Genomic DNA, 17,705 nt, shown 5'->3' on the forward strand with positions numbered 1-17,705 from the left:
AATGGGGGGGGAGGGGGGGGATTTCACCAACGTTGCATTACCAACCCAGTAGATAACATCATTTTACTTTTAACATTTTTCCTTTTGAAATAAATGAGTGATGAATGTTTTATGAATAGATGGGGAATCGTATTTGTCAGCCATAGTCCTATGTGTACGGTATTTAGTATTTATCAGGATCCTCATTAGTTCCTGCCAAAGCAGCAACTACTCTTCCTGGGGTCCAAACACATTAAGGCACATCATACCATTTTTTCCCCCAAAAAATAAAACAGTACATTATATAACATTACTACACCACTATATACAGTGCATTGCAATCGATAAGTATTCAGACCGATTGACTTTTTCCATATTTTGTTACTACACAGACTTATTCAAAAATGGATTAAACACAAAGAATGTCCACATCAATCTACACATAATACCCCATAATGACAAAGCAAAAACAGGCTGTGCAAATGTATTTTAAATAAAAACAGAAATACTTTATTTACATAACTATTCAGACCCTTTGATATGAGCCTCGAAATTGAGCTCATGTACATCCTTTCCATTGATCACTTTCTTTAATTTTGTCATGTTTTATTTAACCTTTATTTAACTAGGCAAGTCAGTTAAGAACCAATTCTTATTTACAATGACGGCCTACCACCATCCACCTACAACTTGATTGGAGTCCACCTATGGTAACTTCCATTGACTGGACATATAAAGGTCCCACAGTTCACAGTGCATGTCACAGCAAAAACAAAAACAGCAAAGTACAGAGAGATCCTTGAGGAAAACCTGCACCAGAGCGCTCAGGACCTCAGACTAGGCCGAAGGTTCACCTTCCAACAGGACATAGACCCTAAGCACACAGCCAAGACAACGCAGGAGCCCGGACTTGAACCCGATTAAACATCTCTGGAGAGACCTGAAAATAGCTGTGCAGCGACGCTCCCCATTCTACCTGACAGAGCTTGAGAGGATCTGCAGAGAAGAATGGGAGAAATTCCCCAAATACAAGTATGCCAAGCTTGTAGCGTCATAGCCAAGAGGACTCGAGGCTGTAATCGTTGCCAAAGGTGCTTCAATAAAGTACTGAGTAAAGGGTCTGAATACTTATGGAAATGTCATATTTCAGCTTATTTTATTTTATACATTTGCCCCCAACAAAAAAACAAAACCAGTTGACCAGTTTACAATCCAGGGTTACACCAAGCAGATTAGTTTCCTCAAATTTCTCAATTCCCACATTATTCATTACAAAATGAGGTTCAGGGTTTAGGGTTTAGTGAATGGTTTGTCCCAAATACAATGCTTTAAGTTTTTTAAATATTTAGTACTAGCTTATTACTTATTATTACTTACCACACATTCTAAATCTGACTCCAGCTCTTTGTTAAGTGTTGCTGTGGTTTCACTTGCTGTGGTAGCTGACGTATATAATATTGAGTCATCAGCATGCATAGACACACAGGCTTTACTCAGAGCCAATGGCAGGTCATTAGTAAAGATTGAAAAAAAGTAAGGGGCCTAGTGAACTGCCTTGGGGAATGCCAGACTCTACCTGGATTATGTTGGAGAGCTTCCATTAAAGAACTCCCTCTGTGTTCTGTTAGACAGGTAACTTTCGATCCACGATATAGCAGGGGATGTAACGCCATAACAAATACGTTTTTCCAGCAGCAGATTATGATCGATAATGTAAAAAACTACACTGAAGTGTAACAAAACAGCTCCCACAAGCTTATTATACATTTCTTTCAGCCAATTATCAGTCATTTGTGTAAGTGCCATACATGTTGAGTGCCCTTCCCTTTAAGCATGCTGAAATGTAGTTCTTAATTTGTTTACTGTGAAACAGTAAGATGGCGCCAACAGAAATGGCAGCTCTGCTTCTAGCTCCTTAGCAACTTTGCAGTATTTTTTTGTTTCATCAGGAAGTGTATAGGGGATGTTGTTCCCACTGTGACTATTAAAACCTACCCAGGCTTCCCGGGTGGCGCAGTGGTCTAGGGCACTGCATCGCAGTGCTAGCTGCGCCACCAGAGTCTCTGGGTTCGCGGCCAGGCTCTGTCGCAGCCGGCCGCGACCGGGAGGTCCGTGGGGCGATGCACAATTGGCATAGCGTCGTCCGGGTTAGGGAGGGTTTGGCCGGTAGGGATATCCTTGTCTCATCGCGCTCCAGCGACTCCTGTGGCGGGCCGGGCGCAGTGCGCGCTAACCAAGGGGGCCAGGTACACGGTGTTTCCTCCGACACATTGGTGCGGCTGGCTTCCGGGTTGGAGGCGCGCTGTGTTAAAGAAGCAGTGCGGCTTGGTTGGGTTGTGCTTCGGAGGCCGCATGGCTTTCGACCTTCGTCTCTCCCGAGCCCGTACTGGAGTTGTAGCGATGAGACAAGATAGTAATTACTAGCGATTGGATACCACGAAAATTGGGGAGAAAATGGGATAAAAATGTTAAAAAATAAAAATAAAATAAAAATATAAAAAACCCTAACCAAACCAAAAACTATCGAAAGATGGCAGCATTCACGCAAAAATGATAGCGTGAACCACCGCATTTAACCACGGCAAGGTGACAGGGAATATGACCGAATTTAAACAGTGCAGTTATGCCCATCATAAGTCAATCAATCAAGCAAAACTTCATTACAGAGACAAAGTGGAGTCACAATTCAATGGCTCAGACATGAGACGTATGTGGCCGGTACTCCAGACAATCACAGGGAAAACCAGCCACATCTTTCTCACGGATAAGCTGAACACTTTCTTTGCCCGCTTTGAGGATATCACAGTGCCACCAACGCGGCCCGCTCCCGAAGACTGTGGGCTCTCGTTCTCCATGGCTGACGTGAGTAAGACGTTTAAGTGTGTTAATCCTGGCAAGTCTGTCGACCCAGACGGCATCCCTAGCAATGTCCTCAGAGCACGTGCAGTCCAGCTGGCTGGTGTGTTTATGGATATATTCAATCTCTCCCTGTCCCAGTCTGCTGTCCCCACATGCTTCAAGATGTCCACCATTGTTCCTGTACCCAAGAAAGCAAAGGTCACTGAAATAAATGACTATCGCCCCGTAGCACTCACATCTGTCATCATGAAGTGCTTTGAGAGGCTAGTTAAGGATCATGTCCCATACACTTACCTGACACCCTAGACCCTCTTCAATTTGCTTACCGCCCGAATAGATCCACAGATGATGCAATCACCATCACACTGCACACTGCCCTATCCCATTTGAGGAATACCTATATAAGAATGTTGATAATTGACTATAGCTCAGCATTCAACACCATAGTACCCTCCAAGATCATCATTAAGCTTGGGGCCCTGGGTCTGAACCCCACCCTGTGAACCCCACCCTGGGTCTGAACCCCATAACTGAGTCCTGGAGTTCCTGATGTGCCATCACCAGGTGGTGAAGGTGGGAAACAACACCTCCACTACGTTGATCCTGAACACAGGGGCCCCACAAGGGTGCATGCTCAGCCCCCTCCAGTACTCCCGGTTCACCCATGACTGTGTGGCCATGCACACTTCCAACTCAATCATCAAGTTTTGCAGGCAACCTGTCTAAATGACTACAGACCCGTAGCACTCACGTCCGTAGCCATGAAGTGCTTTGAAAGGCTGGTAATGGCTCACATCAACACCATTATCCCAGAAACCCTAGACCCACTCCAATTTGCATACCACCCAAACAGATCCACAGATGATGCAATATCTATTGCACTCCACACTGCCCTTTCCCACCTGGACAAAAGGAACACCTATATGAGAATGCTGTTCATTGACTACAGCTCAGCATTCAACACCATAGTACCCTCCAAGCTCATCACCAAGCTAAGGAACCTGGGACTAAACACCTCCCTCTGCAACTGGACCCTGGACATCCTGACGTGCCGCCCCCAGGTGGTGAGGGTAGGTAGCAACACATCTGCCACGCTGATCCTCAACACTGGAGCTCCCCAGGGGTGCGTGCTCAGTCCCCTCCTGTACTCCCTGATCACCCACGACTGCATGGCCAGGCACAACTCCAACACCATCATTAAGTTTGTTGACGACAAAACAGTGATAGGCCTGATCACCGACAACGACGAGACAGTCTATAGGGAGGAGGTCAGAGACCTGGCCGGGTGGTGCCAGAATAACAACATATCCCTCAACGTAACGAAGACTAAGGAGATGATTGTGGACTACAGGAAAAGGAGCACCGAGCACGTCTCCATTCTCATCGAAGGGGCTGTAGTGGAGCAGGTTGAGAGCTTCAAATTCCTTGGTGTCCACATCAACAACAAACTAGTTTGGTCCAAACACACCAAGACAGTCGTGAAGAGGGCATGACAAAGCCTATTCCTCCTCAGGAAACTAAAAAGATTTGGCATGGGTCCTGAGATCCTCAAAAGGTTCTACAGCTGCAACATCGAGAGCATCCTGACCGGTTGCATCACTGCCTGGTACGGCAATTGCTCGGCCTCCGACCGCAATGCACTTCAGAGGGTAGTGCGTATGACCCAGTACATCACTGGGGCAAAGCTGCCTGCCATCCAGGACCTCTACACCAGGCGGTGTCAGAGGAAGGCCCTAAAAATTGTCAAAGACCCCAGCCACCCCAGTCATAGACTGTTCTCTCTACTACCGCATGGCAAGCGGTACCGGAGTGCCAAGTCTAGGACAAAAAGGCCTCTCAACAGTTTTTACCCCCAAGCCATAAGACTCCTGAAAAGGTAACCAAATGGTTACCCGGACTATTTGCATTGTGTGCCTCCCCCCAACCCCTCTTTTACGCTGCTGCTGCTCTCTGTTTATCTTACATGCATAGGCACTTTAACTATACATTCATCTACATACTACCTAAATTGTACATACTACCAGTGCTCCCACACATTGGCTAACTGGGCTATCTGCATTGTGTCCCACCACCCGCCATCCCCCCCTTTACCCTTCTGCTACTCTCTGTTCATCATATATGCATAGTCACTTTAACGATACCTACATGTACATACTACCTCAATAAGCCTGACTAACAGGTGTCTGTATATAGCCTTGCTACTCTTTTTTCAAATGTCTTTTTACTGTTGTTTTATTTCTTTACTTACACACATAGACACACATACCTTCTTTTTTTCGCACCATTGGTTAGAGCCTGTAAGTAAGCATTTCACTGTAAGGTCTACACATGTTGTATTCGGCGCACGAGACAAATAAACTTTGATTTGATTTGAAAAGCTTCCAAGTTCTTCAGCATACACGTCACTGTCAATTTGAAATGGTCCACCCACACAGACACTGTGGTGAAGAAGGCACAACAGCGCCTCTTCGACCTCAGCAGGCTGAAGAAATTCGTCTTGGCCCCTAAGACCCTCACAAACTTTTACACATGCGCCATTGAGAGCATCCTGTCGGGCTGTATCACCGCCTGGTACGGCAACCACACCGCCCGCAACCACAGGGCTCTCCATAGGGTGGTGCGGTCTTCCCAGTGCATCACCGGGGGCACACTGCCTGCCCTCCAGGACACCTACATCACCCGATGTCACAGGAAGGCCAAAAAAATAATAAAAGACATAAACCACCCGAGCTACGGCCTGTTCACCCCGCTATCATCCAGAAAGCGAGGTCAGTACACGTCAAAGCTAGGACCGAGGCTGTAATCGCTGCCACAGGCGCTTCAACAAAGTACTGAGTAAAGGGTCTATTTTAAATACATTTGCAATTTTAGTGTATTGTGTGTAGATTGATAATTGGATTTATTTAAAAAATATATATTTTAGAATAAAGCTATAACCAAACCAAATGTGAAAAAGTCAAGGGGTCTGAATATTTTCTGAAGGCACTGTATGGGGTCTCTACGAAGCCAGTAAAACACTCACGTCCATGAACTCCACGTTGGCCTTCGGTCCCGTTGCCTCGTTCAGGATCTTGATGGCCACTGGGATCTTCACAGTCTCGCCCTCCGGGACCCAGATACCCTGAGGAGGGAGAAGAGATGAGGGGGGAGAGGAAAGGTAAGTTAGAGGGGCAGAAGAGGGTGAAGAAAGGAGGAGTGAGTTAGAAGGGATGACAGAAGAGGAGAGAGGGAGGTGGGGGGGGGGCAGTAGAGGTGAGTTAGATGGCAGCTGAATCACACAGTCAGACACTGTTTTCTCTAGACATATTTCCGAACTCTACACTGTGAGACATAGTTCCGACCTCTACACTGTGAGACATAGTTCCGACCTCTACACTGTGAGACATAGTACAGACCTCTACACTGTGAGACATAGTACATACCTCTACACTGTGAGACATAGTACAGACCTCTACACTGTGAGACATAGTACAGACCACTACACTGTGAGACATAGTTCAGACCTCTACACTGTGAGACATAGTTCAGACCTCTACACTGTGAGACATAGTTCAGACCTCTACGCTGTGAGACATAGTTCAGACCTCTACACTGTGAGACAAAGTTCAGACCTCTACACTGTGAGAGATAGTTTAGACCTCTACACTGTGAGACATAGTACAGACCTCTACACTGTGATAATAGTTCTGACCTCTACACTGTGAGACATAGTTCAGACCACTACACTGTGAGACATAGTACAGACCTCTACACTGTGAGACATAGTTCAGACCTCTACACTGTGAGACATAGTACAGACCTCTACACTGTGAGACATAGTTCAGACCTCTACACTGTGAGACATAGTTTAGACCTCTACACTGTTAGACATAGTTCAGACCTCTACACTGTGAGACATAGTTCAGACCTCTACACTGTGAGACATAGTTCAGACCTCTTCACTGTGAGACATAGTACAGACCTCTACACTGTGAGACATAGTTCAGACCACTACACTGTGAGACATAGTTCAGACCTCTACACTGTGAGACATAGTACAGACCCCTACACTGTGAGACATAGTTCAGACCACTACACTGTGAGACATAGTTCAGACCTCTACACTGTGAGACATAGTTCAGACCTCTTCACTGTGAGACATAGTACAGACCACTACACTGTGAGACATAGTTCAGACCTCTACACTGTGAGACATAGTTCAGACCTCTACACTGTGAGACATAGTTCAGACCTCTACACTGTGAGACATAGTACAGACCTCTACACTGTGAGACATAGTTCAGACCTCTACACTGTGAGACATAGTTCAGACCTCTACACTGTGAGACATAGTACAGACCACTACGCTGTGAGACATAGTACAGACCTCTACACTGTGAGACATAGTACAGACCTCTACACTGTGAGACATAGTTCAGACCTCTACACTGTGAGACATAGTTCAGACCTCTACACTGTGAGACATAGTACAGACCTCTACACTGTGAGACATAGTTCAGACCTCTACACTGTGAGACATAGTACAGACCTCTACACTGTGAGACATAGTTCAGACCTCTACACTGTGAGACATAGTACAGACCTCTACACTGTGAGACATAGTTCAGACCTCTACACTGTGAGACATAGTACAGACCTCTACACTGTGAGACATAGTACAGACCACTACACTGTGAGACATAGTACAGACCTCTACACTGTGAGACATAGTTCAGACCTCTACACAGTGAGACATAGTTTAGACCTCTACACTGTTAGACATAGTTCAGACCTCTACACTGTGAGACAAAGTTCAGACCTCTACACTGTGAGACATAGTTTAGACCTCTACACTGTTAGACATAGTTCAGACCTCTACACTGTGAGACAAAGTTCAGACCTCTACACTGTGAGACATAGTTTAGACCTCTACACTGTTAGACATAGTTCAGACCTCTACACTGTGAGACATAGTTTAGACCTCTACACTGTGAGACATAGTACAGACCACTACACTGTGAGACATAGTACAGACCTCTACACTGTGAGACATAGTACAGACCACTACACTGTGAGACATGGTTTAGACCTCTACACTGTTAGACATAGTTCAGACCTCTACACTGTGAGACATAGTTTAGACCTCTACACTGTGAGACGTAGTTCAGACCTCTACACTGTGAGACATAGTTCAGACCTCTTCACTGTGAGACATAGTACAGACCACTACACTGTGAGACATAGTTTAGACCTCTACACTGTGAGACATAGTACAGACCTCTACACTGTGAGACATAGTACAGACCACTACACTGTGAGACATAGTACAGACCACTACACTGTGAGACATAGTTCAGACCTCTACACTGTGAGACATAGTTCAGACCTCTACACTGTGAGACATAGTTCAGACCTCTACACTGTGAGACATAGTTCAGACCTCTACGCTGTGAGACATAGTTCAGACCTCTACGCTGTGAGACATAGTACAGACCTCTACGCTGTGAGACAAAGTTCAGACCTCTACACTTTGAGATATAGTTTAGTCCTCTACACTGTGAGACATAGTACAGACCTCTACACTGTGAGACATAGTTCAGACCTCTACACTGTGAGACATAGTTCAGACCACTACATTGTGAGACATAGTACATACCTCTACACTGTGAGACATAGTTCAGACCTCTACACTGTGAGACATAGTACAGACCTCTACACTGTGAGACATAGTTCAGACCTCTACACTGTGAGACATAGTTTAGACCTCTACACTGTTAGACATAGTTCAGACCTCTACACTGTGAGACATAGTTCAGAACTCTTCACTGTGAGACATAGTACAGACCTCTACACTGTGAGACATAGTTCAGACCTCTACACTGTGAGACATAGTACAGACCTCTACACTGTGAGACATAGTTCAGACCTCTTCACTGTGAGACATAGTACAGACCACTACACTGTGAGACATAGTACAGACCTCTACACTGTGAGACATAGTTCAGACCTCTACAATGTGAGACATAGTTCAGACCTCTACACTGTGAGACATAGTACAGACCTCTACACTGTGAGACATAGTTCAGACCACTACACTGTGAGACATAGTTCAGACCTCTACACTGTGAGACATAGTTCAGACCACTACATTGTGAGACATAGTACATACCTCTACACTGTGAGACATAGTTCAGACCTCTTCACTGTGAGACATAGTACAGACCACTACACTGTGAGACATAGTTCAGACCTCTACACTGTGAGACATAGTTCAGACCTCTACACTGTGAGACATAGTTCAGACCTCTACACTGTGAGACATAGTACAGACCTCTACACTGTGAGACATAGTTCAGACCTCTACACTGTGAGACATAGTTCAGACCTCTACACTGTGAGACATAGTACAGACCACTACGCTGTGAGACATAGTACAGACCTCTACACTGTGAGACATAGTTTAGACCTCTACACTGTGAGACATAGTACAGACCACTACACTGTGAGACATAGTACAGACCTCTACACTGTGAGACATAGTACAGACCACTACACTGTGAGACATGGTTTAGACCTCTACACTGTTAGACATAGTTCAGACCTCTACACTGTGAGACATAGTTTAGACCTCTACACTGTGAGACGTAGTTCAGACCTCTACACTGTGAGACATAGTTCAGACCTCTTCACTGTGAGACATAGTACAGACCACTACACTGTGAGACATAGTTTAGACCTCTACACTGTGAGACATAGTACAGACCTCTACACTGTGAGACATAGTACAGACCACTACACTGTGAGACATAGTACAGACCACTACACTGTGAGACATAGTTCAGACCTCTACACTGTGAGACATAGTTCAGACCTCTACACTGTGAGACATAGTTCAGACCTCTACACTGTGAGACATAGTTCAGACCTCTACGCTGTGAGACATAGTTCAGACCTCTACGCTGTGAGACATAGTACAGACCTCTACGCTGTGAGACAAAGTTCAGACCTCTACACTTTGAGATATAGTTTAGTCCTCTACACTGTGAGACATAGTACAGACCTCTACACTGTGAGACATAGTTCAGACCTCTACACTGTGAGACATAGTTCAGACCACTACATTGTGAGACATAGTACATACCTCTACACTGTGAGACATAGTTCAGACCTCTACACTGTGAGACATAGTACAGACCTCTACACTGTGAGACATAGTTCAGACCTCTACACTGTGAGACATAGTTTAGACCTCTACACTGTTAGACATAGTTCAGACCTCTACACTGTGAGACATAGTTCAGAACTCTTCACTGTGAGACATAGTACAGACCTCTACACTGTGAGACATAGTTCAGACCTCTACACTGTGAGACATAGTACAGACCTCTACACTGTGAGACATAGTTCAGACCTCTTCACTGTGAGACATAGTACAGACCACTACACTGTGAGACATAGTACAGACCTCTACACTGTGAGACATAGTTCAGACCTCTACACTGTGAGACATAGTACAGACGACCACACTGTGAGACATAGTACAGACCTCTACACTGTGAGACATAGTACAGACCACTACACTGTGAGACATGGTTTAGACCTCTACACTGTTAGACATAGTTCAGACCTCTACACTGTGAGACATAGTTTAGACCTCTACACTGTGAGACGTAGTTCAGACCTCTACACTGTGAGACATAGTTCAGACCTCTTCACTGTGAGACATAGTACAGACCACTACACTGTGAGACATAGTTTAGACCTCTACACTGTGAGACATAGTACAGACCTCTACACTGTGAGACATAGTACAGACCACTACACTGTGAGACATAGTACAGACCACTACACTGTGAGACATAGTACAGACCACTACACTGTGAGACATAGTTCAGACCTCTACACTGTGAGACATAGTTCAGACCTCTACACTGTGACACATAGTTCAGACCTCTACGCTGTGAGACATAGTTCAGACCTCTACGCTGTGAGACATAGTACAGACCTCTACGCTGTGAGACAAAGTTCAGACCTCTACACTTTGAGATATAGTTTAGACCTCTACACTGTGAGACATAGTACAGACCTCTACACTGTGAGACATAGTTCAGACCTCTACACTGTGAGACATAGTTCAGACCACTACATTGTGAGACATAGTACATACCTCTACACTGTGAGACATAGTACAGACCACTACACTGTGAGACATAGTTCAGACCTCTACACTGTGAGACATAGTTCAGACCTCTACACTGTGAGACATAGTTCAGACCTCTACGCTGTGAGACATAGTTCAGACCTCTACGCTGTGAGACATAGTTCAGACCTCTACGCTGTGAGACATAGTACAGACCTCTACGCTGTGAGACAAAGTTCAGACCTCTACACTTTGAGATATAGTTTAGACCTCTACACTGTGAGACATAGTACAGACCTCTACACTGTGAGACATAGTTCAGACCTCTACACTGTGAGACATAGTTCAGACCACTACATTGTGAGACATAGTACATACCTCTACACTGTGAGACATAGTTCAGACCTCTACACTGTGAGACATAGTACAGACCTCTACACTGTGAGACATAGTTCAGACCTCTACACTGTGAGACATAGTTTAGACCTCTACACTGTGAGACATAGTTCAGACCTCTACACTGTGAGACATAGTACAGACCTCTACACTGTGAGACATAGTTCAGACCTCTACACTGTGAGACATAGTACAGACCTCTACACTGTGAGACATAGTACAGACCACTACACTGTGAGACATAGTACAGACCTCTACACTGTGAGACATAGTTCAGACCTCTACACAGTGAGACATAGTTTAGACCTCTACACTGTTAGACATAGTTCAGACCTCTACACTGTGAGACAAAGTTCAGACCTCTACACTGTGAGACATAGTTTAGACCTCTACACTGTTAGACATAGTTCAGACCTCTACACTGTGAGACAAAGTTCAGACCTCTACACTGTGAGACATAGTTTAGACCTCTACACTGTTAGACATAGTTCAGACCTCTACACTGTGAGACATAGTTTAGACCTCTACACTGTGAGACATAGTACAGACGACTACACTGTGAGACATAGTACAGACCTCTACACTGTGAGACATAGTACAGACCACTACACTGTGAGACATGGTTTAGACCTCTACACTGTTAGACATAGTTCAGACCTCTACACTGTGAGACATAGTTTAGACCTCTACACTGTGAGACGTAGTTCAGACCTCTACACTGTGAGACATAGTTCAGACCTCTTCACTGTGAGACATAGTACAGACCACTACACTGTGAGACATAGTTTAGACCTCTACACTGTGAGACATAGTACAGACCTCTACACTGTGAGACATAGTACAGACCACTACACTGTGAGACATAGTACAGACCACTACACTGTGAGACATAGTACAGACCACTACACTGTGAGACATAGTTCAGACCTCTACACTGTGAGACATAGTTCAGACCTCTACACTGTGACACATAGTTCAGACCTCTACGCTGTGAGACATAGTTCAGACCTCTACGCTGTGAGACATAGTACAGACCTCTACGCTGTGAGACAAAGTTCAGACCTCTACACTTTGAGATATAGTTTAGACCTCTACACTGTGAGACATAGTACAGACCTCTACACTGTGAGACATAGTTCAGACCTCTACACTGTGAGACATAGTTCAGACCACTACATTGTGAGACATAGTACATACCTCTACACTGTGAGACATAGTTCAGACCTCTACACTGTGAGACATAGTACAGACCTCTACACTGTGAGACATAGTTCAGACCTCTACACTGTGAGACATAGTTTAGACCTCTACACTGTTAGACATAGTTCAGACCTCTACACTGTGAGACATAGTTCAGAACTCTTCACTGTGAGACATAGTACAGACCTCTACACTGTGAGACATAGTTCAGACCTCTACACTGTGAGACATAGTACAGACCTCTACACTGTGAGACATAGTTCAGACCTCTTCACTGTGAGACATAGTACAGACCACTACACTGTGAGACATAGTACAGACCTCTACACTGTGAGACATAGTTCAGACCTCTACAATGTGAGACATAGTTCAGACCTCTACACTGTGAGACATAGTACAGACCTCTACACTGTGAGACATAGTTCAGACCACTACACTGTGAGACATAGTTCAGACCTCTACACTGTGAGACATAGTACAGACCACTACACTGTGAGACATAGTACAGACCTCTACAATGTGAGACATAGTTCAGACCACTACACTGTGAGACATAGTTCAGACCTCTACACTGTGAGACATAGTTCAGACCACTACATTGTGAGACATAGTACATACCTCTACACTGTGAGACATAGTTCAGACCTCTACACTGTGAGACATAGTACAGACCTCTACACTGTGAGACATAGTTCAGAACTCTTCACTGTGAGACATAGTTCAGACCTCTTCACTGTGAGACATAGTACAGACCTCTACACTGTGAGACATAGTTCAGACCACTACACTGTGAGACATAGTTCAGACCTCTACACTGTGAGACATAGTACAGACCACTACACTGTGAGACATAGTTCAGACCTCTACACTGTGAGACATAGTTCAGACCACTACATTGTGAGACATAGTACATACCTCTACACTGTGAGACATAGTTCAGACCTCTACACTGTGAGACATAGTACAGACCTCTACACTGTGAGACATAGTTCAGACCTCTACACTGTGAGACATAGTTTAGACCTCTACACTGTGAGACATAGTTCAGAACTCTTCACTGTGAGACATAGTTCAGACCTCTTCACTGTGAGACATAGTACAGACCTCTACACTGTGAGACATAGTTCAGACCACTACACTGTGAGACATAGTTCAGACCTCTACACTGTGAGACATAGTACAGACCACTACACTGTGAGACATAGTACAGACCTCTACAATGTGAGACATAGTTCAGACCACTCCACTGTGAGACATAGTACAGACCACTACACTGTGAGACATAGTACAGACCTCTACACTGTGAGACATAGTACAGACCTCTACACTGTGAGACATAGTACAGACCTCTACACTGTGAGACATAGTTCAGACCTCTACACTGTGAGACATAGTTCAGACCTCTACGCTGTGAGACATAGTTCAGACCTCTACGCTGTGAGACATAGTACAGACCTCTACGCTGTGAGACAAAGTTCAGACCTCTACACTTTGAGATATAGTTTAGACCTCTACACTGTGAGACATAGTACAGACCTCTACACTGTGAGACATAGTTCAGACCTCTACACTGTGAGACATAGTTCAGACCACTACACTGTGAGACATAGTTCAGACCTCTTCACTGTGAGACATAGTACAGACCTCTACACTGTGAGACATAGTTCAGACCACTACACTGTGAGACATAGTTCAGACCACTACACTGTGAGACATAGTTCAGGCCACTACGCTGTGAGACATAGTACAGACCACTACACTGTGAGACATAGTACAGACCTCTACAATGTGAGACATAGTACAGACCTCTACACTGTGAGACATAGTACAGACCTCTACACTGTGAGACATAGTACAGACCTCTACACTGTGAGACATAGTTCAGACCACTACACTGTGAGACATAGTTCAGACCTCTACACTGTGAGACACAGTACAGACCACTACACTGTGAGACATAGTACAGACCTCTACACTGTGAGACATAGTTCAGACCTCTACACTGTGAGACATAATACAGACCTCTTCACTGTGAGACATAGTACAGACCACTACACTGTGAGACATAGTACAGACCTCTACACTGTGAGACATAGTTCAGACCTCTACAATGTGAGACATAGTTCAGACCTCTACACTGTGAGACATAGTACAGACCTCTACACTGTGAGACATAGTTCAGACCACTACACTGTGAGACATAGTTCAGACCTCTACACTGTGAGACATAGTACAGACCACTACACTGTGAGACATAGTACAGACCACTACACTGTGAGACATAGTTCAGACCACTACATTGTGAGACATAGTACATACCTCTACACTGTGAGACATAGTTCAGACCTCTACACTGTGAGACATAGTACAGACCTCTACACTGTGAGACATAGTTCAGAACTCTTCACTGTGAGACATAGTTCAGACCTCTTCACTGTGAGACATAGTACAGACCTCTACACTGTGAGACATAGTTCAGACCACTACACTGTGAGACATAGTTCAGACCTCTACACTGTGAGACATAGTACAGACCACTACACTGTGAGACATAGTTCAGACCTCTACACTGTGAGACATAGTTCAGACCACTACATTGTGAGACATAGTACATACCTCTACACTGTGAGACATAGTTCAGACCTCTACACTGTGAGACATAGTACAGACCTCTACACTGTGAGACATAGTTCAGACCTCTACACTGTGAGACATAGTTTAGACCTCTACACTGTGAGACATAGTTCAGAACTCTTCACTGTGAGACATAGTTCAGACCTCTTCACTGTGAGACATAGTACAGACCTCTACACTGTGAGACATAGTTCAGACCACTACACTGTGAGACATAGTTCAGACCTCTACACTGTGAGACATAGTACAGACCACTACACTGTGAGACATAGTACAGACCTCTACAATGTGAGACATAGTTCAGACCACTCCACTGTGAGACATAGTACAGACCACTACACTGTGAGACATAGTACAGACCTCTACACTGTGAGACATAGTACAGACCTCTACACTGTGAGACATAGTACAGACCTCTACACTGTGAGACATAGTTCAGACCTCTACACTGTGAGACATAGTTCAGACCTCTACGCTGTGAGACATAGTTCAGACCTCTACGCTGTGAGACATAGTACAGACCTCTACGCTGTGAGACAAAGTTCAGACCTCTACACTTTGAGATATAGTTTAGACCTCTACACAGTGAGACATAGTACAGACCTCTACACTGTGAGACATAGTTCAGACCTCTACACTGTGAGACATAGTTCAGACCACTACACTGTGAGACATAGTTCAGACCTCTTCACTGTGAGACATAGTACAGACCTCTACACTGTGAGACATAGTTCAGACCTCTACACTGTGAGACATAGTTCAGACCACTACACTGTGAGACATAGTTCAGGCCACTACGCTGTGAGACATAGTACAGACCACTACACTGTGAGACATAGTACAGACCTCTACAATGTGAGACATAGTACAGACCTCTACACTGTGAGACATAGTACAGACCTCTACACTGTGAGACATAGTACAGACCTCTACACTGTGAGACATAGTTCAGACCACTACACTGTGAGACATAGTTCAGACCTCTACACTGTGAGACATAGTACAGACCACTACACTGTGAGACATAGTACAGACCTCTACACTGTGAGACATAGTTCAGACCTCTACACTGTGAGACATAATACAGACCTCTTCACTGTGAGACATAGTACAGACCACTACACTGTGAGACATAGTACAGACCTCTACACTGTGAGACATAGTTCAGACCTCTACAATGTGAGACATAGTTCAGACCTCTACACTGTGAGACATAGTACAGACCTCTACACTGTGAGACATAGTTCAGACCACTACACTGTGAGACATAGTTCAGACCTCTACACTGTGAGACATAGTACAGACCACTACACTGTGAGACATAGTACAGACCACTACACTGTGAGACATAGTTCAGACCTCTACACTGTGAGACATAGTTCAGACCACTACATTGTGAGACATAGTACATACCTCTACACTGTGAGACATAGTTCAGACCTCTACAATGTGAGACATAGTTCAGACCTCTACACTGTGAGACATAGTACAGACCTCTACACTGTGAGACATAGTTCAGACCACTACACTGTGAGACATAGTTCAGACCTCTACACTGTGAGACATAGTACAGACCACTACACTGTGAGACATAGTTCAGACCACTACACTGTGAGACATAGTTCAGACCTCTACACTGTGAGACATAGTTCAGACCACTACATTGTGAGACATAGTACATACCTCTACACTGTGAGACATAGTTCAGACCTCTACACTGTGAGACATAGTACAGACCTCTACACTGTGAGACATAGTTCAGACCTCTACACTGTGAGACATAGTTTAGACCTCTACACTGTGAGACATAGTTCAGAACTCTTCACTGTGAGACATAGTTCAGACCTCTTCACTGTGAGACATAGTACAGACCTCTACACTGTGAGACATAGTTCAGACCACTACACTGTGAGACATAGTTCAGACCTCTACACTGTGAGACATAGTACAGACCACTACACTGTGAGACATAGTACAGACCTCTACAATGTGAGACATAGTTCAGGCCACTACACTGTGAGACATAGTACAGACCACTACACTGTGAGACATAGTACAGACCTCTACACTGTGAGACATAGTACAGACCTCTACACTGTGAGACATAGTTCAGACCTCTACACTTTGAGATATAGTTTAGACCTCTACACTGTGAGACATAGTACAGACCTCTACACTGTGAGACATAGTTCAGACCTCTACACTGTGAGACATAGTACAGACCACTACACTGTGAGACATAGTACATACCTCTACACTGTGAGACATAGTTCAGACCTCTACACTGTGAGACATAGTACAGACCTCTACACTGTGAGACATAGTTCAGACCTCTACACTGTGAGACATAGTTTAGACCTCTACACTGTTAGACATAGTTCAGACCTCTACACTGTGAGACATAGTTCAGAACTCTTCACTGTGAGACATAGTACAGACCTCTACACTGTGAGACATAGTTCAGACCTCTACACTGTGAGACATAGTACAGACCTCTACACTGTGAGACATAGTTCAG

At 44.7% G+C, this 17,705-nt stretch overlaps 1 protein-coding gene across 4 annotated transcripts in view; it reads right to left on the bottom strand.

The window, feature by feature from the left end:
* The window catches only part of LOC129816567 (receptor tyrosine-protein kinase erbB-4-like), a 634,779-nt gene that overhangs the window by 86,028 nt on the left and 531,046 nt on the right, over positions 1 to 17,705 (bottom strand). For all 4 annotated transcript variants that reach the window (XM_055871183.1, XM_055871182.1, XM_055871185.1 and 1 more), the window contains one exon: positions 5,861 to 5,959. In XM_055871183.1, coding sequence (XP_055727158.1) covers positions 5,861 to 5,959 — 99 coding nt within the window. The remainder of the gene's footprint in view (positions 1 to 5,860; positions 5,960 to 17,705) is intronic.

The sequence above is a fragment of the Salvelinus fontinalis genome, chromosome 19 (assembly GCF_029448725.1).
Source record: "Salvelinus fontinalis isolate EN_2023a chromosome 19, ASM2944872v1, whole genome shotgun sequence".
In the NCBI taxonomy this organism is placed as follows: domain Eukaryota; kingdom Metazoa; phylum Chordata; class Actinopteri; order Salmoniformes; family Salmonidae; genus Salvelinus; species Salvelinus fontinalis.